The 26,706-nt window shown below is 56.4% G+C and overlaps 2 protein-coding genes across 5 annotated transcripts in view; both read left to right on the forward strand.

Moving 5' to 3' along the window:
• The window catches only part of LOC129472521 (neuroblastoma breakpoint family member 1-like), a 705,345-nt gene that overhangs the window by 89,735 nt on the left and 588,904 nt on the right, over positions 1-26,706 (forward strand). The gene's annotated exons all lie outside the window — the stretch shown is intronic.
• CROCC (ciliary rootlet coiled-coil, rootletin) overlaps positions 1-26,706 on the forward strand; it is a 58,526-nt gene that overhangs the window by 30,839 nt on the left and 981 nt on the right. For 2 of the 4 annotated variants that reach the window (XM_063631766.1, XM_063631767.1), the window contains 23 exons: positions 320-464; positions 1,114-1,260; positions 1,626-1,856; positions 3,198-3,391; positions 3,666-3,793; positions 5,783-5,952; positions 8,128-8,307; positions 9,046-9,180; positions 9,556-9,699; positions 10,135-10,373; positions 10,821-10,980; positions 13,701-13,868; positions 15,855-16,227; positions 18,903-18,995; positions 20,492-20,661; positions 20,768-20,888; positions 21,176-21,339; positions 22,976-23,191; positions 23,897-24,121; positions 24,566-24,715; positions 25,035-25,235; positions 25,418-25,549; positions 26,218-26,400. In XM_063631766.1, the coding sequence (XP_063487836.1) occupies positions 320-464; positions 1,114-1,260; positions 1,626-1,856; positions 3,198-3,391; positions 3,666-3,793; positions 5,783-5,952; positions 8,128-8,307; positions 9,046-9,180; positions 9,556-9,699; positions 10,135-10,373; positions 10,821-10,980; positions 13,701-13,868; positions 15,855-16,227; positions 18,903-18,995; positions 20,492-20,661; positions 20,768-20,888; positions 21,176-21,339; positions 22,976-23,191; positions 23,897-24,121; positions 24,566-24,715; positions 25,035-25,235; positions 25,418-25,549; positions 26,218-26,400 (4,069 nt within the window). The remainder of the gene's footprint in view (positions 1-319; positions 465-1,113; positions 1,261-1,625; positions 1,857-3,197; positions 3,392-3,665; positions 3,794-5,782; positions 5,953-8,127; positions 8,308-9,045; positions 9,181-9,555; positions 9,700-10,134; positions 10,374-10,820; positions 10,981-13,700; positions 13,869-15,854; positions 16,228-18,902; positions 18,996-20,491; positions 20,662-20,767; positions 20,889-21,175; positions 21,340-22,975; positions 23,192-23,896; positions 24,122-24,565; positions 24,716-25,034; positions 25,236-25,417; positions 25,550-26,217; positions 26,401-26,706) is intronic. The other 2 variants (XM_063631765.1, XM_055262216.2) reach the window with 1 other exon arrangement.

The raw sequence follows: 26,706 nt of genomic DNA on the forward strand, positions 1-26,706 counted from the left end.
AGGAGAATTGCTTGAACCTGGGAGGCAGAGGTTGCAGTCAGCCAGGATCACACCACTGTACTCCAGCCTGTGTCACAGAGCAAGACTCTGTCTCAAAAAAACAATGTCACGAGGCAAGTGTTACCTCATTTTACAGATGTGAAAATGGAGGCCCAGGGTCATGGAGCTAAGCGGTAGTGGGCTTGGTTGCCCTGTGGCTCAGGCTCTTTCTCTCCAAACTCCTGCCTCAGGCCTGGTCCCCAGCCCAGCATCTCGCTGGCTGTAGGAGGTTCGGGGCAGGAAAGTGACAGGGGCCACCCACCCGCCCTCTGTCCTGCAGCCATAGACAGCTAGAGCAGCTGGAAGGGAAGCGCTCAGTCCTGGCCAAGGAGCTGGTGGAGGTGAGGGAGGCGCTGAGCCGTGCCACGCTGCAACGGGACATGCTGCAGGCCGAGAAGGCCGAGGTGGCTGAGGCACTGACCAAGGTGGGTCCCTGTTTGCTGCACAACCACAAACCTACCTCTGACCCCCAGCCGCAAGCCTTCTCACTCTGGCAGGGACTGGTCCTAGTATCAGGCAGACTTCTGAGCCTGGTCACAGACCGACCCCTTCCTTCTGGATACAGGCTGATCTTTGTCGCAGGCCACAGACCTCTGGACCTCTGGTCCCAGCCATAAGTGGACTGACCTCTCTTTATGGCCTTATCCCTGCTCTTCTGGATGCTCCTGGGGGCGGTGCCTATAGCTCAGGGTCATCCAGTGCCTGAGATTCAGCTCCTGGGGTCTGTGAGTTGGGGCCACAACACAGAGAGTCCTTGGTGGGGACCTGCCCTGTCCGCTGCAGCCTGGGCTCTGAGCAGTGCTGTCCCTAGACCCTACTCAGGGGATCTTCTGAACTCTGGCCCTGTCCTGCAGCTTGAGCTATGTTTGCACGGCTCTGTGGTGGGTGGCTTTTAAATGGCTCATAAGCAGTAGGCTTTCTGTGGTGATTTTTTTTTTCCATCTCACGCTGTGTCCCCTCCTTGTCTCCCCTCTCCTGTCTCCGAGGGTCCATCTCTCTGGGTCTCTTCTTGTGCCTCCTCACCTCCTCCCAACCTTTCTGCCTTTCCTCATCTCTCGGGGCCTGACCCTGCAGGCCGAGGCTGGCCGCGTGGAGCTCGAGCTCTCCATGACCAAGCTGAGGGCAGAGGAGGCCTCCCTGCAGGACTCCCTGTCCAAGCTGAGCGCCCTCAACGAGAGCCTTGCTCAGGACAAGTTGGATCTGAACCGCCTTGTTGCCCAGGTACGCTGTGCACCTGCGGGCCCACCTGCCTTGCCCACCCATCCTCCCCACTCAGTGAGGCACCCCGGGCCCAGCCCTGCACCTGTCTTGGCCCCTGCCTCCCTTTCTGTCTCTGGTTCTCTGTCTGTCTCTGGTTCTCTGTCTGTCTCCGTCTGTCTGTCTCTCCTCTCTAGGCGTCAAAGCACAGAAGTTCCATGGGCCCCCCTCATCTCCCCCTCCCCAGTGTCCCACACACCCAAGGGCACTGTCCCTCATTCCCTGGGAGCCTCCCCTGGGCTATTGTGGCTGGTGGGTGGGTGGAGGAGGCGTCCTGGTCCTGGGAGGGACACCCTGCTCACGAGGCCCCACTCCTACCCGGCCCCCAGCTGGAGGAAGAAAAGGCCGCCCTGCAGGGCCGGCAGCGGCAGGCGGAGCAGGAGGCCACAGTGGCGCGGGAAGAGCAGGAGCGGCTGGAGGAGCTGCGATTGGAGCAGGAGGTGGCGCGGCAGGGCCTGGAGGGCTCCCTACGAGTGGCAGAGCAGGCCCAGGAGGCACTGGAGCAGCAGCTCCCCACGCTGCGCCATGAGCGCAGCCGGCTACAGGAGCAGCTAGTGCAGGTGGGCCAAGCTGTGTGTGGGGGTGGTGTGGAGAGCTTGTGGGCAGGCCCGGCTCCCAGCCCCCTGCATCCAGTCCTGGGTTAAGTCACAGGCACTGGAGCTTGCTTCTGGGTTAAATCCAGCCCCACTTCTGCTAGCTGGGGACCTTGGACAAGGTGTCCAACCTCCCCATACCTCAGTTGCCCCATCTATAACATGGGGCTAGCCGGGCGCAGTGGCTCACGCCTATAATCCCAACACTTTGGGAGGCCGAGGCGGGTGGATCACCTGAGGTCGGGAGACCAAGACCATCCTGGCTAACACGGTGAAACCCTATCTCTACAAAAAATTACCTGGGCGTGGTGGCACGCGCCTATAGTCCCAGCTACTAAGGAGGTTGAGGCAGGAGAATCGCTTGAACCTGGGAGGCAGAGGTTGCAGTGAGCCAAGATCGTGCCACTGCACTCCAGCCTGGTCAACAGAGCAAGATTCCGTCTCAAAAAAAAAATAGTAATAATAATAATGATGCAGATTAATAATAGGTCAAGACTTTTTAGAATTGGAATCTTAGACTTTTGGGAACATCACATCTGGAAGAGACCTTAATGTTTAAGGGATCCAGGGACCTTCATGCAGTGTCTATCCTGGAGCACCTGGGTTTCTGGGAGGGGCCTCTAGAGGATGGGGCAGGGGGTGCAGGAAGCAGGGTGCAGGTCTCCACCTTGAGGCCTGCTGAGCAGCTGCACTTGGGTCTGTTTTATATATTCAGCTTCTCTGCAAGTTTAGGGTAATACGAGGGTTCTGTAGTACTCCCAAAGCTGAGTGAGGGCCCTCGTTTTTTTTTGTTTTGTTTTGTTTTTTTGTCTTGTTTTTGTTTTTGTTTTCAGACAGAGTCTTGCTCTGTTGCCCAGGCTGGAATGCAGTGGCACGATCTGGGCTCACTGCAACCTCCGCCTCCGGGGTTTAAGCTGTTCGCCTGCCTCAACGTCCCAAGTAGCAGGGACTACAGGAGTACACCACCATGCCCGGCTAATTTTTGTATTTTTAGTAGAGACAGGGTTTCGCCACGTGGGCCAGGCTGATCTTGAACTCCTGACCTCAAGTGATCCCCCCGCCAAAGTGCTGGGATTATAGGCATGCGCCACCGTGCCTGGCTGGGCCCTTGTTTTTGTACACACGTGCATTGCAGATCTAGAGAAGGTCATGACTTGCCTGCCCAAGTACGTATAGCACATCAGGGCAGACCCTGGGCTCGAACCCAGGCCTTCTGCCAGGACTGGGTTAGGCCCAGAGTTGGGGTGCTGCACGATGAACAAGCTGGGGGATGCTGGGAGTGCTGCTCAGTCTCTGGGTGGGGGCCAGCTCTCCCGGCAGCTGAGCGGGCGGGAGCAGGAGCTGGAGCAGGCCCGGCGGGAGGCCCAGCGGCAAGTGGAGGCGCTGGAGCGAGCGGCCCGGGAGAAGGAGGCGCTAGCCAAGGAGCGCGCTGGCCTGGCTGTGCAGCTGGCAGCTGCGGAGCGTGAAGGCAGGACCCTGTCAGAGGAGGCCACACGCCTGCGGTAAGGCCTTGGGCTCTGCCCAACCCGCCCTGGGGGGTCCTCCTGGGGCCGCACCGTGACCAGCCACACCCAGGCATGGGCCCCCAGGGGCAGTTACTAAGGAGTCGGGCTTGCCAACTCGTCCTAGCTGTGGCTCAGGCTTCCCCAGGAAGTGTGGGCCTGGCCAGGCAGGTAGGTTGGCACTTGGCCCATGCCTGGCCACTCCCTGAGATCCACAGTTTCCTGGGGCCAGGGAGGCTGAGTCCCAGGGCCTCAGGGACTGTATGTGCTGCAGCTTGGAGAAGGAAGCCCTGGAGGGCAGCCTGTTTGAGGTGCAACGGCAGCTGGCCCAGCTTGAGGCCCGCCGGGAGCAGCTGGAAGCCGAGGGGCAGGCCCTGCTGCTGGCCAAGGAGACCCTGACTGGTACGAGGGGCTGGGGACTTGTGGGGAACACCAGGTTCCAGCACTGGAGTAGGAGTCTAGCTGGCCTGGGTTCCAGTCCTATGCCACCACTTAGATCCGACCTTCCCTTGAGCAAGCCCCTTTCCTCTCTGGGCTGCAGATTCCTCATCTGATTATTAGAGGTAACAATATGCACCTTCTAAGCCTGTTGCCAGGATGATGTGGGAAAAGCGTGTAAGGCGGTGGCACAGTGCCTGGCTGAGTCAACAGCAACTGCTGTTCACCGGTCATCAGGCCTGTTAGAGAGTCTTAGTTCTCTGTGGTTTTCAGATGACTCTCTTGGCCCCAGAATCCCAGCCCCACTTCCCTGCACCGTTCCCATCCAGTCTCTGAACTCGGCTTCTTTCTGCTCACCTAACATTAACTAAGCATCTACTTGGGTCATGGAAATTAATTTTCCTGTCTATGTACACCTGAGCCAGACAGAACCAGGAAGGGAAATGCTGGTGGGTTTCCAACCTGGGAGATGGTTTTTAGATGGTGGCTATACCATTTCCATTCCCTGTAGTCATTTCCATTAATACTGATAGTTAACACTTGACAGGTATGTTTATGTCAGTCATTAAAGGAGATGCTTTATGTGTAGCTGTGCAGCTTTGGGAAGTTGCTGCTGATCTCCTCTGAGCCTTCATTTCATCATCTGTTAAACGGGGATGAGGATAAACTACCTAGGCGTGTTATGAAGACAAAATGAGGTTTTGTCTAGAATACTTAGCTGGGTGCTTGATGCATAGTAAGTGCTGAGGCAGTAATAGGGTTGTTTTTTGTTTGTTTGTTTTGAGACGGAGTTTCACTCTTGTTGCCCAGGCTGGAGTGCAACGGCACAATCTCGGCTCATCTCAACCTCCGCCTCCCGGGTTCAAGCGATTCTCCTGCCTCAGCCTCCCAAGTAGCTGGGATTACAGGCATGCGCCACCACGCCTGGCTAGTTTTGTATTTTGAGTAGAGACGGGGTTTCACCGTGTTGGTCAAGCTGGTCTCGAACTCTTGACCTCAGATGATCCACCCGCTTTGGCCTCCCAAACTGCTGGGATTACAGGCTTGAGCCACCACACCCAGCCTGTTTGTTTTTTGAGACAGAGTCTCACTCTTGTTGCCCAGGCTGGAGTGCAATGGTGCAATCTCAGCTCACTGCAACTTCTGCCTCCCGTGTTCAAGCGATTCTCCTGACTCAGCCTCCCAAGTAGCTGGGACTACATACGCCCACCACCATGCCTGGCTAATTTTTGTATTTTTAGTATAGACAGGGTTTCGCCATGTTGGCCAGGCTGGTCTCTAACTCCTGACCTAAGGTGATCCACCTGCCCCAGCCTCCCAAAGTGCTGGGATTATAGGCATGAGCCACTGCGCCCGGCCTGTTTGTTTTTTTGAGACAGAGTCTCACTCTTGTCACCCAGGCTGGAGTGCAGTGGTGCAATCTCGGCTCACTGCAACTTCTGCCTCTTGGGTTCAAGCGATTCTCCTGCCTCAGCCTCCCGAGTAGCTGGGACTACATATGCCTGCCACCACGCCCGGCTAATTGTTGTATTTTTAGTAGAGACAGGGTTTCACCATGTTGGCCAGGCTGGTCTTGAACTCCTGACCTAAGGTGATCCACCTGCCCCAGCTTCCCAAAGTGTTGGGATTACAAGCGTGAGCCATGGCACCTGGCCTAGGGTTGTTATATCTTTGACATCCGTCCCATTTGGGAGGCCTTCTCATCAGTCATTTTATGCCTTTAATGCCATTCTAGGTAGGCAGAGAAGGGGTCAGGGCCAGTGGGCCCATGTAGCAGATAGGGAAACTGAGGCCCAGAGAGGGCAAGCCACTTCTTCAAGAGGACCCAAACTAGATGCCAGGCAGGCCCTCTGCCTCTGGGATTTTGCCCATGTGGCTCACTTGGCCTAAGTCTGCTGGCCCAAGGAAAAGTTTCAACCCAACCCTGCCCTTTCCCCCATTCCTCTCGTGCAGGGGAGTTGGCGGGCCTGCGGCAGCAAATAATAGCTACACAGGACAAAGCCAGTCTAGACAAGGAGCTGATGGCCCAGAAGCTGGTGCAGGCTGAGCGAGAGGCCCAGGCCTCTCTGCGGGAGCAGCGGGCAGCCCACGAGGAGGACTTGCAGCGACTCCAGCGCGAAAAGGTTCAGGCAGCTGGGGAGGGGTGGGCAGTACTCTGAGCCAGTGTCTCATCATCGTTCTTGCTCTGCCTCGGTCTCTGTATCTGTGAAATGGGACTTCCTCTCTGTTGTGGAGGCCCTGGGGACAGCTGGGAGGACTTGGGGGATGGGGAGGTTGTGGTCCTTATTAGACATGCAGATTCCCAGTCCCAAATCTGGTCCAGCCCTGGTAATCCTGATGCAGAGGGTCCACAACCACATTTGGGAAATGCTGACCTAATGTACAGCAGGAAAGCACTTTCATTTGCTAAGAAGTACTTTTTGCATATGAAGGGCCACTCAGACCTGAGCATATAGAAAGGCAAGGGGCAAGGGAAGTTACTAGAACACTGACTCTGGGGTTGTATTGCCTGGGTTTGAATCTAATCTTGGTCGCTTACTGGTGATGCTACCCCAGGTGTCTATGCCTTCTTACCCCACCTGTAGAAATAGGGATAGGATAATGGAAGGTATTGAGGATGAGCTGAAACCATCTGCATAGAGGGCTTAGCATAGTGACTAGTAATTGGCAAACCCTCCATAAGTTATGATTGCTGGCACTGACATGCTCTCCAGAGTGGCCCTCAGGACAGGGGCCCTCGGCCACCAAATCCTAAACAGGGCTGCCTCTGACAGAGGTGCAGGCTATGACTGCATGGCTCCAGGGCATGCCACTCACCCTGCAGTCCCCATGGCCTTGGGTGGTTGTTATCACGCTTCTCCAGCAGGTGGCGGTAAAGCTCTTTTTTTTTCTTTTTTTGAGAGGGCGTCTTGCTCTGTTGCTCAGTCTGGATTGCAGTGGCGCAATCTCGGCACACTGCAACCTCCACTTTCTGGGTTCAAGCAATTCTCCTGCCTCAGCTTCCTGAGTAGCTGGGACTATAGGCACACCACCATGCCTGGCTAATTTTTGCATTTTTAGTAGAGACGGGATTTCACCATATTGGTCAGGGTGTCTCGAACTTTTAACCTCGTGATCTGCCCACCTCGGCCTCCCAAAGTGCTGGGATTACAGGCATGAGCTACGGTGAAGCTCTTAAAGAAGGGGCGGCTTGGCCGGTTGTGCTGACTCATGCCTGTAATCCAGCACTTTGGGAGGCCGAGGTGGGCGGATCATGAGGTCAGGAGATCGAGACCATCCTGGCTAACACGGTGAAACCCCCTGTCTACTAAAATCACAAAAAATTAGCTGGGCGTGGTGGCACGCGCCTGTAGTCCCAGATACTTGGGAGGGTAAGGCAGAAGAATTGCTTGAACCTGGGAGGCAGGTGTTGTAGTCAGCCGAGATCACGCCACTGCACTCCAGCCTGGGTGACAGAGCAAGACTCCGTCTAAAAAAAAAAAAAAAAAAAGAAGGGGCAGCTCTGTCTGCTCACAAAGTTGCTAGGGGCAAGTGCTGATGAGGCAGGCACCTGCCCTCGGGCTCCCCAAGTGGGTTGCTATTTGCCTGTGGGCTCTGCCTGCCTGCCTTTTCAGTTCCCAGGGATCTAAACTCCTGTGACCTCCCCCTTGCTCTTCTTGCCCTTTGCATTGCCTGGCTTGGCCTCATTAATGTCCCCAAATCTGTGTTCTTCTCTCCAGCTCCTCTGGCAACCCCTGACCCCCTTCATTCCTCACAGCCAGTCCTAACTCCCCTCCATCCCAACCCCAATGCCTCTTCCACAATGGTCGGAACATCCCCTAAGCTAAAAATCAGATTGCTCCTTGTCACCTTGGCTGGAGTCCTCTCTCCCACTCCCCTCACTGTCCTTAGAATCCCCATGGCCCACACGGCCTGTCCTGGTCCCACCCCTGCCTGGGGCTCTGGCACTGTGACTCACTGTGTCCGGTTTCCCTCTGTGCCCTGCATCCTCTAGGCCTTTCCAGGGACTATGCTCTTGGCCTGGGGTTGTCTTTTCTCTCTTTACCTGGCTGACAGTTACTTGTCCCTCCTCAGGGGATCATGTTCGGACCACCAGGCCAGCCCACAGCTGCTCTTTGGCACTTTCACAGCCCTGGCGTGTCCCCATCGTAGCCCTTATCACCCCCTTGTAGCTACCTGGTCACCCTCCCTGTCTCTGAGGGTATGGGGGCCAGATGGCTCTTGCTGCCTTGGTGTTTTGGGGGGTCTGCCTGGGACCCTCCTGGTGTGTCACAGGCATCCGGGTCTTGGCCCCCTAGGAGGCAGCATGGCGGGAGCTGGAGGCCGAGCGGGCCCAGCTGCAGAGTCAGCTCCAGCGTGAGCAGGAGGAGCTGCTGGCCCGGCTGGAGGCTGAGAAGGAAGAGCTGAGTGAGGAGATTGCTGCCCTGCAGCAGGAGCGCGACGAGGGCCTCCTCCTGGCCGAGAGTGAGAAGCAGCAGGTTCGTGAGCCCTGGCGTGGCCTCTGCTGCTCTCTGAGCTGCTCCCGTTCTGGGGCTGGGCCCCGCTCCGCCATCTGGCAGCTAGGAGCCCTGGGGCAGGCCACTGCCCTCTTGGGGGCCTCAGTTTCCTCACCTGCAGGACGGGAGGATTAGAAAGGGGTTTTTGAGGCTTTGCTGTGCTCCATGCCTGGCACACAGTGAGCACCTGCTCAGTGACAACAACAGTCGTGACACCAGGAAAGCTGTTCCGTATTCTCCCATGCCTCATCCCACCCCAGGCCAGCCATGGATCCTCATGGCTGCCTTCTGAGCAGTCCCCACGATGCTCACAGGCATCAGCTGACCCGTCCCCCCAAATAACAAATCCCTAACTTTCCTATAGTGTAACGGAGACAGGGCAGACTGCACCCATCTCCCCTCGTCACCAGCTGTGTACCTGGGCGAGTCACTTTACCTCCTTGAGCCTCAGTTTCTTCATCTGTGAAATGGGTAGAATGAAAGACTCTGCTGTCAGGGTGCTGTGGTGGGTTGGTGAGCTCTGAGTGGCATCCACGTCCGGGATTCTTGTGACTGCCATACTGCCCTTTTCCAGGGCTGCACGCCTGCCCTCGGTCCACCTGCGGTGGCACACTCAGGCCTCTACGCCCCAGTGGGCACATTTCCCAGGCAGCAAGAAGCCTGAGCATGCCCCCAGTACCAGCCCATCCCCCAAGCCCTTTGTCCCCTGCCTCTGCCCAGGCCTTGTCTCTGAAGGAGTCTGAGAAGACGGCGCTGTCGGAGAAGTTGATGGGTACACGGCACAGCCTGGCCACCATCTCCCTGGAGATGGAGCGGCAGAAACGAGATGCCCAGAGCCGGCAGGAGCAGGACCAGGTAGGGCAGGCTGGGCAGCTGGGCCGCTGTCTCATGGAGAGGCACATCCCTGGCCGAGGAGCCCCCACCGCGGGGAGTCATGGCCCTGTCCTGGAGAAGCTTCCAGGCTGTGGGAGAGGAGGTTTAGCCCTTCCTTTGGGAGCCCCCATCTGAGGGAGGTGGCTCAGCCCTGCCCTGATGAATCCTTTTGGCCTGAGGGAGAGCCTGGCTACACGGGCAGCACTCACTATGCATCCATGGTCAGCAGAGGGTCTGGCAGGCCAGCGGGAGGGGCCGTGTTTAGAGCTGAAAGTGGACAGTGCACCGAGCGGGTTGGGAGCAGCCAGGGGCTGGGGGACACAGCAGGACCAAGTCTGAGGAGCCCCTCTGTCCCAGAGCACCGTGAACGCTCTGACCTCTGAGCTGCGGGACCTACGGGCCCAGCTGGAGGAGGCAGCTGCGGCCCACGCCCAGGAGGTGAGGAGGCTGCAAGAGCAGGCCCGGGACCTGGGCAGGCAGCGGGACTGCTGTCTTCGCGAGGTGAGCAGCCGCCCCCCTCTTCCGAGCAGCATACCCTAAATGGCGCTGTGTGCCTGGGGGCCTAGTTCCCCAGGGCCCCGGAAGAGTGTAAGATTCCTCCCTGCATTTGAGGACCAATGAATAGCAACTTAGAAAGGAGGCAGCAAACATTATGAAGCACCTGTTGTGTACAGGTGGGATTTGGCCTCAAGGAGGGGTGAGTGGGATCTCTGCCCTCTTGGTGTTGTGCTCAGGACGGTCCTGATTGATGGTGACTTCAGGTCAAAACATGACTGATTACAGCATGCCTTGCTCAAATGATAACTCACAGCCTGCGGTCTGAGCACTGCAGAGGGATGGGGGCAGGCTCCCTGGGTCCAGGGATCCGGGGTGCAAGACCCAGCTTGAGCGGCGGGTACCTGACCGCTGGCCTGGGGACACCTGTTGTGCTCACAGGCAGAAGAGCTTCGGACCCAGCTGCGTCTGCTGGAGGATGCCCGTGACGGGCTGCGGCGGGAGCTGCTGGAGGCCCAGCGCAAGCTGCGTGAGAGCCAGGAGGGCCGGGAGGTGCAGCGCCAGGAGGCAGGCGAGCTGCGGCGCAGCCTGGGCGAGGGCGCCAAGGAGCGCGAGGCCCTGCGGCGCTCCAACGAGGAGCTTCGGGCCGCTGTGAAGAAGGCAGAGAGCGAGCGCATCAGGTGGGGCATCGCAGGAGGACCAGCCCTGAGTCCTCATGGAATCCCATCCCTGAAACCTAACTTCACCCCCAAGGTTCTGGGGAAATTGCCCAGATATGGATCCTCTGTCTCCTAAGCAGAGCCTGGCACCTGGGTCATTTTAGGAAGGTTTCCTCCCTGTTGACTGGGGAAAGGGGCAGAGGGGCAGCGGGCAGCGTTGGGTCCAGACTCAGACCCACCCACCGTCATCACCCTAGAAACCAGGTCCCCTCCTGGAGTCACTGGTCTACCCCTCCCAGCCGAGGGCCTGGGCCCCAGCCCTGGAGGGCTCAGCTCTTCAGAGAGGCCACGTGGGCAGGTCAGGTGGCAGTGCCTGACCCACTCCAGGAATTGGAGGAGGCGGCTTTTGTGCAGAGCCACTGACTACTCCCAGGACCCAGGGCAGCCCCTGACCTCTGCCCTCTCCAGCCTGAAGCTTGCCAATGAGGACAAGGAGCAGAAGCTGGCACTCCTAGAGGAGGCACGGACAGCCGTGGGCAAGGAGGCCGGGGAGCTGCGAACTGGGCTGCAGGAGGTGGAGCGCTCACGGCTGGAAGCTCGGCGGGAGCTGCAGGAGCTCCGGCGTCAGGTACTCTCCCTGTGCCACCCTGGGGCTTGCTGTGTGCCCCGGGCCAGTAGCTCCCCCTTTCTGGAATCATGTTTCCCCCTATGTAAAACCGGGGGCTTGAACTATGACAAGCCCTCTCACCTAACCTTGGTGTGAATGGATGGGCTTTGAGGAGTCCTTGAATCCCTGAAACTGTGCAAAAGTCTGCATGCATTTGTGTGCACGCTCAGCCTCACATTTCTCCAAGGAGAGGAGCTCTCGGTGTCCTTGTCCAGTTCTCAAAGGAATCTGCGAACAACAAAAGGTACAGATTTCGTGAACTAGGTCAGAGGTTGGCAAATTGTTTTTTGTAAAGAGCCCAAATGGTCAATATTTCCAGCTTTACGGGCCACACAGTCTCTGTTGCAACTACTTGAGTCTGCTGGGGTAGTGAGAAAGCAGTCCCAAACAGTGCATGAACAGAGGGGTGTGGGTTCCAGTAAAACTTTGTTTAGGGACACTGAAATGTGAATTTTCTGTCATTTTCGTGTGTCAAGAAATGTTGTTCTTCCCTTTAGAAATGATCCATTTTCAATGATTTAAAATGTAAAAAAAAAAAAAAAAAAAAACATCATTAGCTCAGACCCTTGTAGAAACAGGAGACGGGCTGAATTTGGCCTGTGAGCTGTAGTTTGCTGACCCGTGAATTCGATGATCTGCAAACTCAACAGCAGCATGCATTGAAGCAGCACCTGCTGTCTACTGGGCACTGGCCTGGACACCGTGGGTTCAGGTTTCTCACTCTAGAAGAGGCAAAGAACAGGAAATGGCCTCATTCAGCCCCTAGGTGCTGCCTCACCCAGAGATATCACAACCAGGCCAGGCGCAGTGGCTCACGCCTGTAATCTCAGCACTTTGGGAGGCGGAAGCCAGTGGATTGCTTGAGCCCAGGAGTTCGAGACCAGCCTGGGTAACATGGTGAAAACCTGTCTCTACTAAAAATACAAAAAAATCAGCCAGCTGTGGTGGCTCATGCCTTTAATCTCATGCTTTGGGAGGCCAAGGTGGGAGGATTGCTTGAGCCTAGGAGTTCAAGACCAGCCCAGGCAACATAGTGAGAACCAGTCTCTACAAAAAAATTTAAAAATAGCTAGGCATGGTGACACGCTCCTGGAGTCCCAGCTACTCGGGAGGCTGAGGTGGGAGTATCCCTTGAGCCCGGGAAGTCAAGGCTGCAGTGAGTTGTGATCGCATAACCGCACTCCAACCTGGGCGACAAAGCAAGACCCTGTCTCTAAAAAAAGTTTTTAAACTTTTAATTTTTATTTTACTTATTTATTTACTTTTTGAGATGGAGTTTCGCTCTTGTCGCCCAGGCTGGAGTGCAGTGGGGCAATCTCGGCTCACCGCAACCTCCGCCTCCCGGGTTCAAGTAATTCTGCTGCCTTAGCCTCCTGAGTAGCTGGGATTACAGATGCCCACCACCACACCTAGCTAATTTTTTTGTAGTTTTAGTAGAGACGGGGTTTCACCATGTGGGCCAGGCTGGTCTCGAACTCCTGATGTCAGGTGATCCACCCACCTTGGCCTCCCAAAGTGCTGGGATTACAGGCGTGAGCCACAATGCCTGGCCCCCCCAAATTTTTTTAATTAAAAAAATTGTTGGCCGGGCACGGTGGCTCATGCCTGTAATCCCAGCACTTTGGGAGGCCGAGACGGGCGGATCACGAGGTCAGGAGATCGAGACCATCCTGGCTAACATGGTGAAACCCCGTCTCTACGAAAAATACAAAAAATTAGCCAGGCGCAGTGGCAGTTGCCTGTAGTCCCAGCTACTCGGGAGGCTGAGGCAGGAGAATGGCGTGAACCCGGGAGGCGGAGCTTGCAGTGAGCTGAAGTCGCGCCACCGCACTCCAGCCTGGGCGACAGAGCGAGACTCCGTCTCAAAAAAAAAAAAAAAAAAAATTGTTTTTAATTACAAAAAAAGAGATACCACAACCAGATAGCCAGAGATATTCTGATACTCTGATAGCCAGAGATACCACAGGCCCCTTCACGAGAAACCACAAGACTCCCTGAAAGGAGCTGGCGTTTGCGTGCCAGCTTTTGCTGGACACGTTGCATGCTACGGCGTCTCCTGTTACCCCTGCTGTAGCACATGGGGGAGGTAGGCAGTACCCCCACCTGCTCCTGTGGGGAAATAGGGGCTTAGAACATTGCAGTTGTCTCAGATCGAATCCCAGTCTGCTGTCTGTGGGCTGTGTGACCTTGGGCAGGTTACTTCGACTCTCTAAGGCTTAGTTTTCTCATGTGTTAAATAGAGATAATGTTACTACCTACCTCATATAGCATTGTACCAAGATTAAATGACTTAATATAACTGAAGTGCTTAGAACAGGACTGGACACATGATAAGCGCTCCAAAAACGTTCATCACCATTGTACAGGGCAAAGATAACCCAGGGAGCTGTGGTTCCTGCCTGTGAACTCCTGGTCTGCTAAGGGCTGAGCCCTCCTATTATACCCACCCACTCATGAAAGGTAGTTTTGACCCATTGATTGAATGATAAACAGGCCACTGGTGCCCAAGTGCCTGGCATCGCCCAAGTTCAGTGTGGTTATCTAGGGGCTGGCTCCCAGTGGATATGGGGTGGTATTTGATACATGTGTCCCTAGAGCAGTAGGTCCCAAGTGGCCTTGGGCCAGGACTGGGAGGGTACAGGGGCAGAGCTGAACCTGCTGCCATTCCCGCGCTCTCACAGATGAAGATGCTGGACAGTGAGAACACCAGACTGGGCCGGGAGCTGGCGGAGCTGCAGGGCCGCCTGGCGCTGGGCGAGCGGGCAGAGAAGGAGAGCCGGCGGGAAACCCTGGGCCTGCGGCAGAGGCTGTTGAAGGGCGAGGCCAGCCTGGAGGTGATGCGGCAGGAGGTAACTGAGCAGGCGGGTGGGCTGGTGCATCTTTCCTCCCCCTAGCAGGAAGCAGGTGGGCATCCCAGTGCTGGGACCATTCTGAAAGGCCACTCCCTAGGGCTTGTTCCTTGCCCCACTCCTTGAGACTCTTCCCCAGTTGTAGTAACAACAACCCAAAGAACAGTGGGCCTACTGTGTGCTGTCACAAAATGGGTAGGGAGAGGCCCTGTAGATACGACCTTGTTTGATTTTCCCAGCAGCCCCATGGGGTAGGTACTGTTAGCCCCATTTTTATTTATTTATTTTTTTTGAAATGGAGTCTCACTCTGTCGCCCAGGCTGGAGTGCACTGACACCATCTCGGCTCACTGCAACCTCCACTTCCTGGGTTCAAGCGATTCTTCTGCCTCAGCCTCCAGAGTTGCTGGGATTACACCATCACGCCCAGCTAATTTTTTGTATTTTTAGTAGAGACAGGATTTCACCATGTTGGTCAGGCTTGTCTCAAACTCCTGACCTCAGGTGATCCACCTGCCTTGGCCTCCCAAAGTGCTGAGATTACAGGTGTGAGCCACCACGCCCGTCCTACCATTAGCCCCATTTTACAGAGCCCTCAGAGAGGTCAAGGGATCTACCCAAGGTCACACAGCCACCTAGGTCTGTCTGACTCCAAAGCCCACACTCTTTCTGCTCTGCCTTTTCCGGCTGTTTCATCGCCATGAATCTGTTTTATGGCCCGAACCAAGTCACGTCATCTCTGTGCCTGACAGACGGGCTAGTACAGCTGGGCATGTATGAAGGGCCCTGGCACAGGTCCTGGCACCCAGCTTCTCAGTAGATGGGGTTTCCAGTGAAACTGGTGACTGTGAGAGGTTGACTCTCTAAATGGCAAGGGTAGCTTTGTGTCTGTGTGACCATGCATCCCATCAGTAAATGATACTTTACTGCATGCCCCCACTGTGTGCAGATTTATTGATAAATTATGGGCAAGGGGGGCAATGTAGCCTAGTGGTTAAGGGAGCAGCCTCTGGACACAGCTCCCTTTGGAACCAGTGGTCACTTAACCTTCCTGGCTGTTCACTGTGTTCCCAAGTGCAGCCCACAGCCCCCATGTGGCCCCGTGTGGTGTGCCTCCCCGCCTTCCCCCGACCCCCCAGGGCTGTGAGTACATGTGATTAATAAGCTGCTGTCAAGCTATTTAAAAAAAAAAAAAAAAAAAAACACAGAAACAAAAACAGCCGGGCGCAGTGGCTCACACCTGTAATCCCGGCACTTTGGGAGGCCGAGGCTGGCGGATCACTTGAGGCCAGGAATTTGAGACCAGTCTGGCTAACGTGGCAAAACCCCGTCTCTACTAAAAATACAAAAATTAGCTGGGCATGGTGGTGCTCACCTGTAATCCCAGCTACTCGGAGGCTGAGGTGGGAGGATCACTTGAACCCAGGAGGCAGAGGTTTCAGTGAGCCGAGATTGCACCACTGCACTCCAGCCTGGGTGACAGAGCTAGACTCTGTCTCCAAAAACAAACAAACAAACAAAAACCCACAAAAACAACAACAACAAAAACAGCCTTTGGAGCTAGAGTGCTTGGCTTTGAATCCCAGCTCTGCAGTTTACTAACTGTGGCCTTGGACAAGTTAGTTACTTAGCATCTCTGTGCCTGTTTCATCTTCTGTAAAGTGAGATCCATTCATAGAGTAGTAATTAGAGTTAATATTTTTTGGAAAGTTACTTAGTGCCTGGCACTGATAAGCCCTATGTATTCAAATGCCAGCTGTTATTACTAATAAACTATGGGCATTACAAGGCTTGTATAAAGAATCAAGAGATTAATAAACAAATTATAGGATTTCCTCCCACGGGGAAGTTTTTGCATCGCCTGCTTCAGTGGTGAGCACTAAAGGAGAAAGAGTTGTGCTGACCACACAGCCAGTCTGGGCCTTAGGGGTGGAGGCGTCGGGTTGGGGGAGGCCTTGCCAACCCCCACCTCCTGGCATCACTCCAGCTCCAGGTAGCCCAGCGAAAGCTGCAGGAACAAGAAGGCGAGTTCCGGACCCGCGAGCGACGCCTGCTGGGCTCCCTGGAGGAGGCGCGTGGCACTGAAAAGCAGCAGCTGGACCACGCCCACGGCCTGGAGCTGAAGCTGGAGGCGGCACGGGCCGAGGCTGCAGAGCTGGGCCTGCGGCTGAGCGCAGCCGAGGGCCGGGCACAAGGCCTGGAGGCCGAGCTGGCCCGCGTGGAGGTGCAGCGGCGCGCGGCGGAGGCCCAGCTGGGTGGCTTGCGCTCGGCTCTGCGCCGGGGCCTCGGCCTGGGTCGCGCGCCCAGCCCAGCCCCGCGGCCAGTGCCCGGCTCCCCTGCCCGGGATGCACCCGCAGGAGGTGAGGGCAGTGCCCCGCAGCAGGGAAGGGGGGAGGTGGGCTGGCCGCACTGAGGCCCCGCCCCCACATCGCAGGTTTTTTTTCAAGGAGCCCACCACAGCCCTCCACTGAGGTCCGCTTCTTAGCCCCGTCCCCTCACCGAAGCCCCTCCCTTCACTGATCTGTGCTTCTCAAGGGCGCTTCTTTTTTCTTTAGACAAGGCCTCACTCTGTTTCCCGGGCTCAAGTGGTCCTCTCTCCTCAGCCTCCTGAGTAGCTGGGACTACAGGTGTGCCACCACGCCCAGCTAATTTTTGTAGTTTTTGTGGAGACGGGGTCTCACTATGTTGCCCAGGCTGGTCTTAAATTCCCGGCCTCAAGCGATCCTCCTGTCTCGGCCTCAGTGTTGGGATTAGAGGCATGAGCCACGGCACCTGGTCTAGGCCACTTATTTTTTGGGGGAAGTGGGGTGGTTTTTTTCAATATTTGAGACAGGATCTCACTCTGTCACCTCAGTTGAAGTGCAGTAGCGTGATCTTGGCTCCCTCTGCCTTGGCAACCTCTGCCTCCTGGGCTCAAGTGATCCTCCCACCTCAACCTCCTTTGTAGCTGAGACTACAGGTGTGCACTACAATGTCTGCTTAATTTTTGTGTTTTTAGTAGAGATGGGGTTTTGCTATATTACCCAGGCTGGTCTTGAACTCCTGGACTCAAGTAATCCTCCCGCTAGGATTACAGGTGTGAGCCGCTGTGCCTTTCCTGGACCAGGGGATGGAGGGCTCTTAATGCCCTTGACTCCTTATCTGATTTTCTGAGCCTCCATCCTGCCATATACTCCCATATACTTTCAGTCATCTCTAGGTTACTTACGATACCAAATACAGCTAAGTGGAAATCGTTGTTACACTGTATTGTTTTTAATTATTCTTTTTTTTTGAGATGGCGTCTTGCTCTGTTGCCCAGGCTGGAGTGCAGTAGCATGATCTCGGCTCACTGCAACCTCTGCTTCCTGGGTTCAAGTGATTCTCCTGTCTCAGCCCCCTGAGTAGCTGGGAGACTACAGGCGCGTGCCACCATGCCTGGCTAATTTTTGTATTTTTAGTAGAGACGGGGTTTCAGCATGTTGGTCAGGCTGGTCTTGAACTCCTGACCTTACGTGATCTGCCCACCTCAGCCTCCCAAAGGGCTGGGATTAAAGGCGTGAGCCACTGTGCCTGGCACACCCAGCTAATTTTGTGTGTGTGTGTGTGTGTGTGTGTGTATATATATATGTATATTTTTTTGTAGTAGAGATGGGGTTTCACCGTGTTGGACAGGCTGGTATCAAACTCCTGACCTCCAGTCGGTATGATCTGGGAACAGATGATGGTGATGGCTGCACAACAGTGTGAATGTAATTCATGCCGCTCAGTTGTACACTCAAAAACGATGAAAATGGCCGGACACGTTGGCTCATGCTTGTAATCCCAGCACTTTGGGAGGCTGGGGCGGGTGGATCACTGGAGACTAGGAGTTCAAGACCAGCCTAGCCAACATGGTGAAACCCCGTCTCTACTAAAAATACAAAAAATTAGTTGAGTGTGGTGGCAGACGCCTATAATCCCAGCTACTCGAGAGGCTAAGGCAGGAGAATCTCTTGAAACCAGGAGGCGGAGGTTGTGATGAGCCAAGATTGCACCATTGCACTCTAGACTGGGCAACAAGAGGGAAACTCCATCTCAGAAAAAAAAAAAAAAAAAAAAAAATAGGGCAAAGCCAAGGGAGGGGCTAGGGCAGTTCATGTGGGGGCAGCAGGTGCCTCACTGAGGAGGTGATGGGTAAGGGGAGAACGTGAGCGAGCAGCTGGGGGAGGGACTTGGGGCGAGTAGGGAGGTCCTGAGTGGAGGTGCGCCTGTCCTGTGGATAGCGGGGGCCAGCAGTCCCAGAGCATCAAGCAGGGGAGTGACAGTTGGGGATGAAGGGCTTGCTCCAATAGACATTGTAGGCCTCTACGAGGACTTTTACCCTGAGACGATGGGATCTTCTAGAGCTGGAGGCCCCCAGGGGCAGGCCTGCTTCTTTGGGAACCTCTAAGCGAGGTCTTTTGGGTGGTGACCAAGTTCGTGGCTGCGTGGCAGTTTTGGTGTCCCTCCGCCGCCAAGGCAGGATGCTCATGGCAGGACTCGTGTCCTGCAGTTCCAGTGCCAGCCTCCAGGTAGTGCCCTGGTTCCACCTGCCCTGCCCCCTCCACCTCCCCGGGCCATCACTCCAAGCAGAGTGCACAATTTTCTGCCAGGGAGTCGGGCTGCCTGGATTCCCATCTCAGCCCTGAAACTTCCTAGCGTTGAGAACAACTAAATCTGAGCCCAAGTCTCACTCTGTTGCCTATGCTGGAGTGCAATGGCGTGATCTTGGCTCACTGCAACCTCCGCCTGCTGGGTTCAAGCGATTCTCCTGCCTCAGCCTCCTGAGTAGCTGGGACTACAGGCGTGCACCACTGCGCCCAGCTAATTTTTTGTATTTTTAGTAGAGATGGGGTTTCACCATGTTAGCCAGGCTGGTCTTGAACTCCTGAACTCAGGTGATCCGCCCGCCTCGGCCTCCCACCAGAGTGCTGGGATTACAGGTGTGAGCCACCACGCCCGGCCCACTTTTTTCTTTTCTTTTCTTTTCTTTTTTTTTTTTTTTTTTGAGACGAAATCTCTCTCTGTCGCCCAGGTTGGAGTGCAGCACAGTCTCAGCTCACTGCAACCTCTGTCTCTGGGGTTCAAACACTTTTCCTGCCTCAGCCTCTGGACCTCAGCCTCCCAGGTAGCTAGGACTATAAGCGTGGGCCACCATGCTCAGCTAATTTTTCTCTTTTCCTTTCTTTTATTTTCTTTTCCTTCCTTCCTTTCTTTCTTCCCTCCCTCCTTCCTTCCTTCTTTCTTTTCTTTTCTTTTCTTTCCTCTTCTTCTTTTTTTTGACGGAGTCTCGCTCTGTCTCCCAGGCTAGAGTGCAATGGTGCAGTCTCGGCTCACTGCAACCTCTGTCTCCCAGGTCCCAGTTCAAGCAATTCTCCTGCCTCAGCCTCCCGAGTAGCTGGGATTACAGGCGCCCGCCACCACACCTAATTTTTGTATTTTTAGTAGAGACAGGTTTTCACCATATTGGCCAGGCTGGTCTCGAACTGCTGACCTCGTGATCTGCCCATCTCAGTGTCCCAAAGTGCTGGGATTACAGGCATGAGCCACTGCTCCCAGTCTTTTCTTTCTTTTTTTTTTTTTTGAGACGGAGTCTCACTATGTTGCCCAGGCTGGAGTGCAGCGGTTCGATCTAGGCACACTGCAAGCTCCACTTCCCGGGTTTAAGCAATTCTCCAACCTCAGCTTCTCGAACAGCTGGGATTACAGGCACGTGCCACCACGCCCAGCTAATTTTTGTATTTTTAGTAGAGTTGGGGTTTCACTATTTGGCCAGGCTAGTCTCGAACTCCTGACCTCAGGTGATCCACCCGCCTTGGCCTCCCAGAGTGCCGGGATTACAGGTGTGAAACACCGCACCTGGCCAATTTTTGTATTTTCAGTAGAGATGGGGTTTTACCATGTTGGCCAGGCTTGCCCTGAACTCTTGACCTCAAGTGATCTGCCTGCCTTGGACCCCACAGTGCTGGGATTACAGGTGTGAGCCACCACACCCAGTCAAGAGAACAAGCAAATCACTTAACTGCTTTGTGCCAGCCTTGCCTGGGAAGAGGGTTAATTGTTCCTTACCTGTCAGGAAGTTGTCGTGAAGATGAAGTGCCTAGCACAGTAGGCACTCAGTATGGAGAGACTTGAGGTGATGCAGCGGCCACCCTTGCACTGGGCCCTGGGAACAGTGGTGGATGGAAGAGACGAGGCCCAGCCCTCATGGTGCTCATGGTCGGGGTGGGTTGGCAGACATCAGACCCCCGGAGGGTGGAATGAGCTCACTGTAATCCAGCCTGTGGCCAGAGAGGCCTCTGAGGGAGGGGGATGGCCCTAAAGGATGGGCCAGGCAAAGAGAGACCATGGGGAGAGGGGGAGCAGCATGTACAGAGGCCCTAGCGCTGGGACAAAGAATGTTCTAGAACATGGGGGATGCAGGGTGGCCAGTTTGTAAAGGGTGAGAGGATTTCAGCTGGGATGGGCAAGAAGGCCCCTAAGCTATAGCAGAGAAGTTGGGTTTGATTCTGAGGGCTGTTGGGAAAGGCAGGGATGACAGTGAGTGAGATGGCATTTGGGAGTGAGTGAGATGCCTGGGGTGGCCCGTGGCTCCTGCATCACTGAGCAAGTCTTCTCTTTTAGGAAGTGGGGAAGGGCTCAGCAGCCCCAGCACCTTAGAATGCAGCCCTGGGTCTCAGCCACCATCTCCAGGACCTGCCACCTCCCCGGCCTCTCCAGACCTGGACCCAGAGGCAGTGCGCGGGGCCCTCCGGGAATTCCTGCAGGAGCTGCGGAGTGCCCAGAGAGAACGGGTAAGCCTGGGTGTGCGTGGCTGGATGGGGAACCTGGAGGGCCCTGGAGAGGTTGCAGGGTGTCAGAGTAGGGATCTTCCTTTGTTCTCCCATGTCGGGGCTGCAGGATGAACTTCGGACCCAGACCAGTGCCCTGAATCGCCAGCTGGCCGAGATGGAGGCTGAGAGGGACAGCGCAACCTCGAGGGCCAGGCAGCTGCAGAAGGCGGTGGCTGAGAGTGAGGAAGGTAAGTGTGATCCTTGGGGTCCCTGTTATCTCTCCTGTGTTTTGGGCAGTTGAGGCAGGAGCTGGGGGATTGGCCTCTGACCTTGCCGTGGCCCCCATGACCTGACTCGGGCTGTCTCCAAGAGGACCTTCCTTGGACAGCCTCACCTGTGTGCAGACTCGCACACTATGAAGGGTGCAGACAGTCTGGCCCTGCTCTGGGTGGAGTGCAGGCTGGACATTTTGTGACCTGGTTTGGGTCTTGGGGCTGTGCTTGGCCATGTCTGATGGGGTGGGTGGTGGCTGCAGCCCGGCGCAGTGTGGATGGGCGGCTGAGCGGGGTCCAGGCGGAGCTAGCGCTGCAGGAGGAGAGTGTGCGGCGCAGTGAGCGGGAACGCCGGGCCACGCTGGACCAGGTGGCCACACTGGAGAGGAGCCTGCAGGCCACCGAGAGCGAGCTCCGGGCCAGCCAGGTGGGCAGGAGCTGAGGGCCAGCGGGGCGACGGGAAATCTGTGTACCCGAGTGAGTGTCTAACTCTAAACGTGTGTCTCCCTGTGTCCGTCTGCCTGAGTCTCTGCAATCCACCGAGGTGACCAGCCTGTGACTCTGTGAAACCACGTTCAGACTCCATCCTCTCATGTCACTTGTGGTCACTAGGTTGTAGAAAAAAGAGCTTGGTCAAGGTGCAGTAGCTCATGCCTGTAATCCTAGCACTTTGGGAGGTCGAGGCAGGTGGATCCCTTGAGCCCAGGAGTTTCAGACCAGCCTGGGCAACACGGTGAAACCCCATCTCTATGAAAAATACAAAAATTAGCTGGGCATGGTGGTGTGGGCCTGTAGTTCCAGCTACTTGGGAGGCTGAGGTGGGAAGATCACTGGAGCCCGGGAGATTGAGGCTGAAATGAGCTGTGGTCATGCCACTGCACTCTAGCAAGGCAGGGTGAGACCCTGTCAAAAAAAAAAAAAAAAAAAAAAAAAAAAACAAGAAGAAAAGAAAGAGCTTGGGCTTTGAGCTGTCATCTGCCTAGTTTTTATTTTCCTCATCTGTAAAAGGAAGAGCAGTGATTACCTCACAGGGTGACACACATAGGCTCTTATCACAGGTGGTACTCAGGGGGCCTCTGTTTTATGTCTCTAGTTCTGGGGTTTTTATGTGTGTGTGGGGGACAGCTATGTGTGCCGTTGTGTGTGTGCATCTGTCTGGGACACGAAACTCAGGCCCTGGTGGTGACAGTGCAGCCAAAGCTCCCCTCCACTCTCCGCCCTCCCCAGCCTGTCCCTCTATTACTGCCACCGCCCCCCACCCCCAAGGCCTCTGGCCTGGGGCCGAGCTTAGCTGGATTGTTGTGTCTGCGGCTTCAGCCCTGGCCGTGGGCCCAGCCACAGGGGCTGCGGGAGGAGGCCAGGAACAAAGCTGGGCAGGAGCCAGAGTGGGGGCCCCAGACAGGGCAGGGCTGGGGCTCTGGGCAGGGTGGCAGAGGGGCCAGGCTCAGGATGGGGGCTGGGGAGGCTCTAATAAAACCCCCTGCTGGTCCACCCTGTCTCTAGGATGGCACCAGGGATGTGAGGACCCCTAGTCTGCCCACCTGTCCCATCCCCACACCCCAGGCCTTCTTCACTGGCTGACCCTGGGCAGGGGAGGGCGAATCACCACCTGAAACCCTAGAACAGCAGGGCCCTCTCAGAACTGTCCGGCTCAGCTCAGTTTGCACGAGTCAGTGGGGCAGGAGAAGGGCCTTGGAATCTGCATTTCTACAGCCCCTCCTCAGGGCTCCTGTGAGCACCCAGGTTGTGGTACCCTGGGACCAATCCAGTGTCCCCACTGTACAGATATGAAATGGGGCCAGAGAGCACGAAGGGGCAGTCCTGGGTTGCACAGCCCATTGGCCTGGGCTAAAACTGGAAAGTGGGCTCTGGGATCTTCACGTCCACTCATCCTGGGAACACATGGGGAGACCGAGGCCCCCAGAGGGTCCCAGGCTGGCCCCAGGTCACATAGGTCACCCTTCAAGGCTGGTCCCCACTCTTCCCCTAAGGGCCCCAGGGTGTGTGCGGGAGGGCTGCGGGGTGCACTGGATGTCTGGGCCTGAGCCCCACGCCACCTGTAGGAGAAGATCAGCAAGATGAAGGCCAATGAGACAAAGCTGGAGGGCGACAAGCGGCGCCTGAAGGAGGTCCTGGACGCCTCCGAGAGCCGCACTGTCAAGCTGGAGCTGCAGCGGCGCTCACTTGAGGGGGAGCTGCAGCGCAGCCGCCTAGGCCTGAGTGACCGTGAGGCCCAAGCGCAGGCCCTCCAGGATCGGGTGGATTCCCTGCAGAGACAGGTGGGTCCCCCCCCAAATCACAGCCACAGTGTTCGCATGCCCTGTGCCAAGAGTTTTGTAGGCACTACGCAATCCCCCAAGAACCCTGTGAGGCAAGTATTACCCACATCCCCATTTCACAGATGGACAAATGGAGGCTGAGAGGTGATATCATTGTCCAAGATCCCATAGCTAGTAAGAGGCAGAGCCAAAATTAGCATTCAGGACTATTTGATGACAGAATCTGCATGCATAGGAGTCATCTGGGACAAGTTAGAGATGTAGGTTTTACTCATTTCCCTTTTTGCCTTGACTGCTAGGAAGCTCAGCTCTAACTGGAATGTTAAATAATACGGCTAGCCTTGCCTGAACACCCACCAAAGTCAAAAATAGAAAATTTTAGGATTGTGATGGTTTCCCTTTCTCTTCGACGACAGAGAGGAGAGAGGAGAGGGGAATGAGGACAAGGAGGAGACCAGGGAGTCTGAGACAACTAGGGTAATGGCACTCTGGGCACAAGTAGTTAGCCAGCAGTGGGATGGGGCCCAGGTTGCAGTAGGCTGAGCCAGCGGGAGTGCTTAGGAACAGTGGGTCTCAATGATGGAGGCCCAGAGAGAAGTGGGAAGGGTGTGGATTGGGCATGCCAGGTGGAGGTGACAGTAGGAGCCGAGGTGTAGAGGCCAGATGGGAACAGCCCCCTGATTGTTCTGGCTGTCCTTCTGCCAGGTGGCCGACAGCGAGGTGAAGGCAGGGACCCTGCAGCTGACTGTGGAGCGGCTGAATGGGGCCCTGGCCAAGGTGGAGGAAAGCGAGGGGGCCTTGCGGGACAAGGTGCGGGGCCTGACAGAGGCCCTGGCCCAGAGCAGCGCCAGCCTCAACAGCACCCAGGACAAGAACCTGCATCTACAGAAGGCTCTGACCGCCTGTGAACATGACCGCCAAGTACTCCAGGTCTCGGGCCCAGGGTCTGGCTGGGGTGGGCCCAGTGAGAGAGTCAGCTAGTAAGAGCAGGCTTGGAGGGGGGCCCTGGTAAAGAGCCAGCCAATGGGGCAGTCATTTGGAGCCAATGAGAGCAGGCTTTGAAGAGAGGGCGTGGGCCCAGTAGACCATCAGAAAATGAGAAGAGGCTCTGGGTATGTCCCGTAAGAAGACAAGGCTACTAGTATAGACTTGGGGGGACCCAGGTGCAGGGTTTATTGGGGAGAGTTGGGGTATGAGTGGGTCCCACCTTACGCAGGTCAGTGGATAGGCCGTGGATGGGTTTGGTGTGCACCCCACCCTCCAGGTGAGATGACTGCCTGTTTTATGGGCTATGGACCTGTCCGGAGGTACAGAATAGAGAGGACTCCTTAGGGCTCTCAGGCCAGCCAGGCACCATCAGCCCCTGTCCCCCAGGAACGGCTGGATGCTGCCCGGCAGGCGTTATCTGAGGCACGGAAGCAGAGCAGCTCCCTGGGCGAGCAGGTGCAGACGTTGCGAGGCGAGGTGGCTGACCTGGAGCTGCAGCGGGTGGAGGCCGAGGGCCAGCTACAACAGCTACGGGAGGTGAGGGCCAGGGTGTGCCCCCTCTGTCCCCAAGACTGTGAGGCCCTGGGACAGAGTGGGGACGTTCCCACCCATCTCAACCTCATCCCAAACCCTGGTGCAGCCTCCAGTAAGGAAGCATGGTTCATTCAGAGCGTAGTCCTGTTATACAGATGGAGAAACTGAGACTCAGAGAGACAGGTTTGGCTTCAGGTGACAATTCTCTGAGAGGGCCTCACTGTCGCCTGCTCTGTGAGTGGGCCAGCCTCATTGTCCTCAAGCTTCAGATAAGTACGCTCAGGCCCAGGGGGATTCGGGGCCTGCCTGGCTTCTGTTCCAGGTGCTGCGGCAGCGGCAGGAGGGTGAGGCTGCAGCCCTACACACAGTCCAGAAGCTGCAAGATGAGCGGCGGCTGCTGCAGGAGCGCCTGGGCAGCCTGCAGCGCGCCCTGGCTCAGCTGGAAGCCGAGAAGCGGGAGGTGGAGCGCTCAGCCCTGCGGCTGGAGAAGGACCGTGTAGCCCTCAGGAGGATGCTGGACAAGGTGGGCTGCTCCCCAGGCTCTCCCCTCTCTTCCTCTGGGGCCTAACCATGGTGGATCCCACTGCACATCCCCAGGGTCTGCTGCCTCTGGTGGGGTTAGGTTATTCCATCAGGGTTCAGGAACCTGAGCTCCCTCAGTAAGCTCCTCCTGGCACCCTGATCTCCTGTGGTTCTCCTGCCTAGGTGGAGCGGGAGAAGCTTCGTAGCCATGAGGACACAGTGCGGCTGAGCGCAGAGAAGGGCCGCCTGGACCGCACCCTCACGGGGGCTGAGCTGGAGCTGGCAGAGGCGCAGAGGCAGATCCAGCAGCTGGAGGTCTGACCCCACCCAGTCCAGGACCCCAACTTCATCCCTAGTCTGAGTGCTCAGCGATCCCAGTGGAGCTGATGGCCCAGCCAGCCCAGGGCCCATAATCCCCTCCCCCAGGAGCCCTGAGCCTTCCAGTGACCCAGCCCGGCCATGGAGGGAGGGGTTCTTCCTAAGGTGTACAGAAAAGACACTAAAGGCCTGTTTGCACGTGAGCCTGTGGGTTCATGTATGTTGTGGCCATGCAGCAGTGTGAGAATCCATGTGATCATTCTTGTGTATGGAGCATGAACCCTGTGCACGGTGCGGCGTGTCTGGGTATTGTGAATATGTGTTTGTGTACAGATGTTTTCATGCATGTGGGAGTTAGGCCTTTGCACATACACATGCACCTGTGTGAGTCCAGGTAGGTATTTACATGCTTGCCTTTGTGCCTGTGTGTATGACGTTTGAGTGTGTGTGTGTGCACGCACCTGCCTGAGTGGGGGTCATTGGGTGCACTCACCCTGGGCTCGCAGGCTCACTGTCAGGGCCAGCAGGATGGAAGACACACAAGGATCTCTCCTGCCTTCCCCCTCTGCACTGGCCCTGTCCCAGGGAGGTACCTGACAACCCATCACACATGCACACACACACTCACAGTGGGCCAGAACCCGGACCACAGCCCCTCCCTGTAGGCGCAGGTGGTGGTGCTGGAGCAGAGCCACAGCCCAGCCCAGCTGGAAGTGGACGCACAGCAGCAGCAGCTGGAGCTGCAGCAGGAGGTGGAACGGCTGCGCAGCGCCCAGGCGCAGACTGAGCGCACCCTGGAGGCTCGGGAGCGGGCCCACCGCCAGAGGGTGCGTGGGCTGGAGGAGCAGGTGTGCAGGCCCCCTTGGAAGGCTGGGCCAGGATGGATGTGTGGGGCTGGAGGAAGAGGAGAGACTCAGTCAAGACCTTGTGGGTATAGGCAGTTGATGGCTCCAATAACCGAAAAGGGTGGGGTTGGCTCTGCGCTGGTGTCAGCCAAGACCAGACCAGGGGCCACGGGATGCTCCTGGGCCCCAGGCCTTCCTGTCATGGCTCTGCTCCCCCTGCCTCCATGCTCAGGGCAGCCTTCTCCCTGTGTGGCCAGGTGGCCTCAGCAGCTCTAGCCTCAGGTTCTCCCAGCAATCTGTCATCCCAGA

Source organism: Symphalangus syndactylus, chromosome 22 (assembly GCF_028878055.3).
Source record: "Symphalangus syndactylus isolate Jambi chromosome 22, NHGRI_mSymSyn1-v2.1_pri, whole genome shotgun sequence".
NCBI lineage: Eukaryota > Metazoa > Chordata > Mammalia > Primates > Hylobatidae > Symphalangus > Symphalangus syndactylus.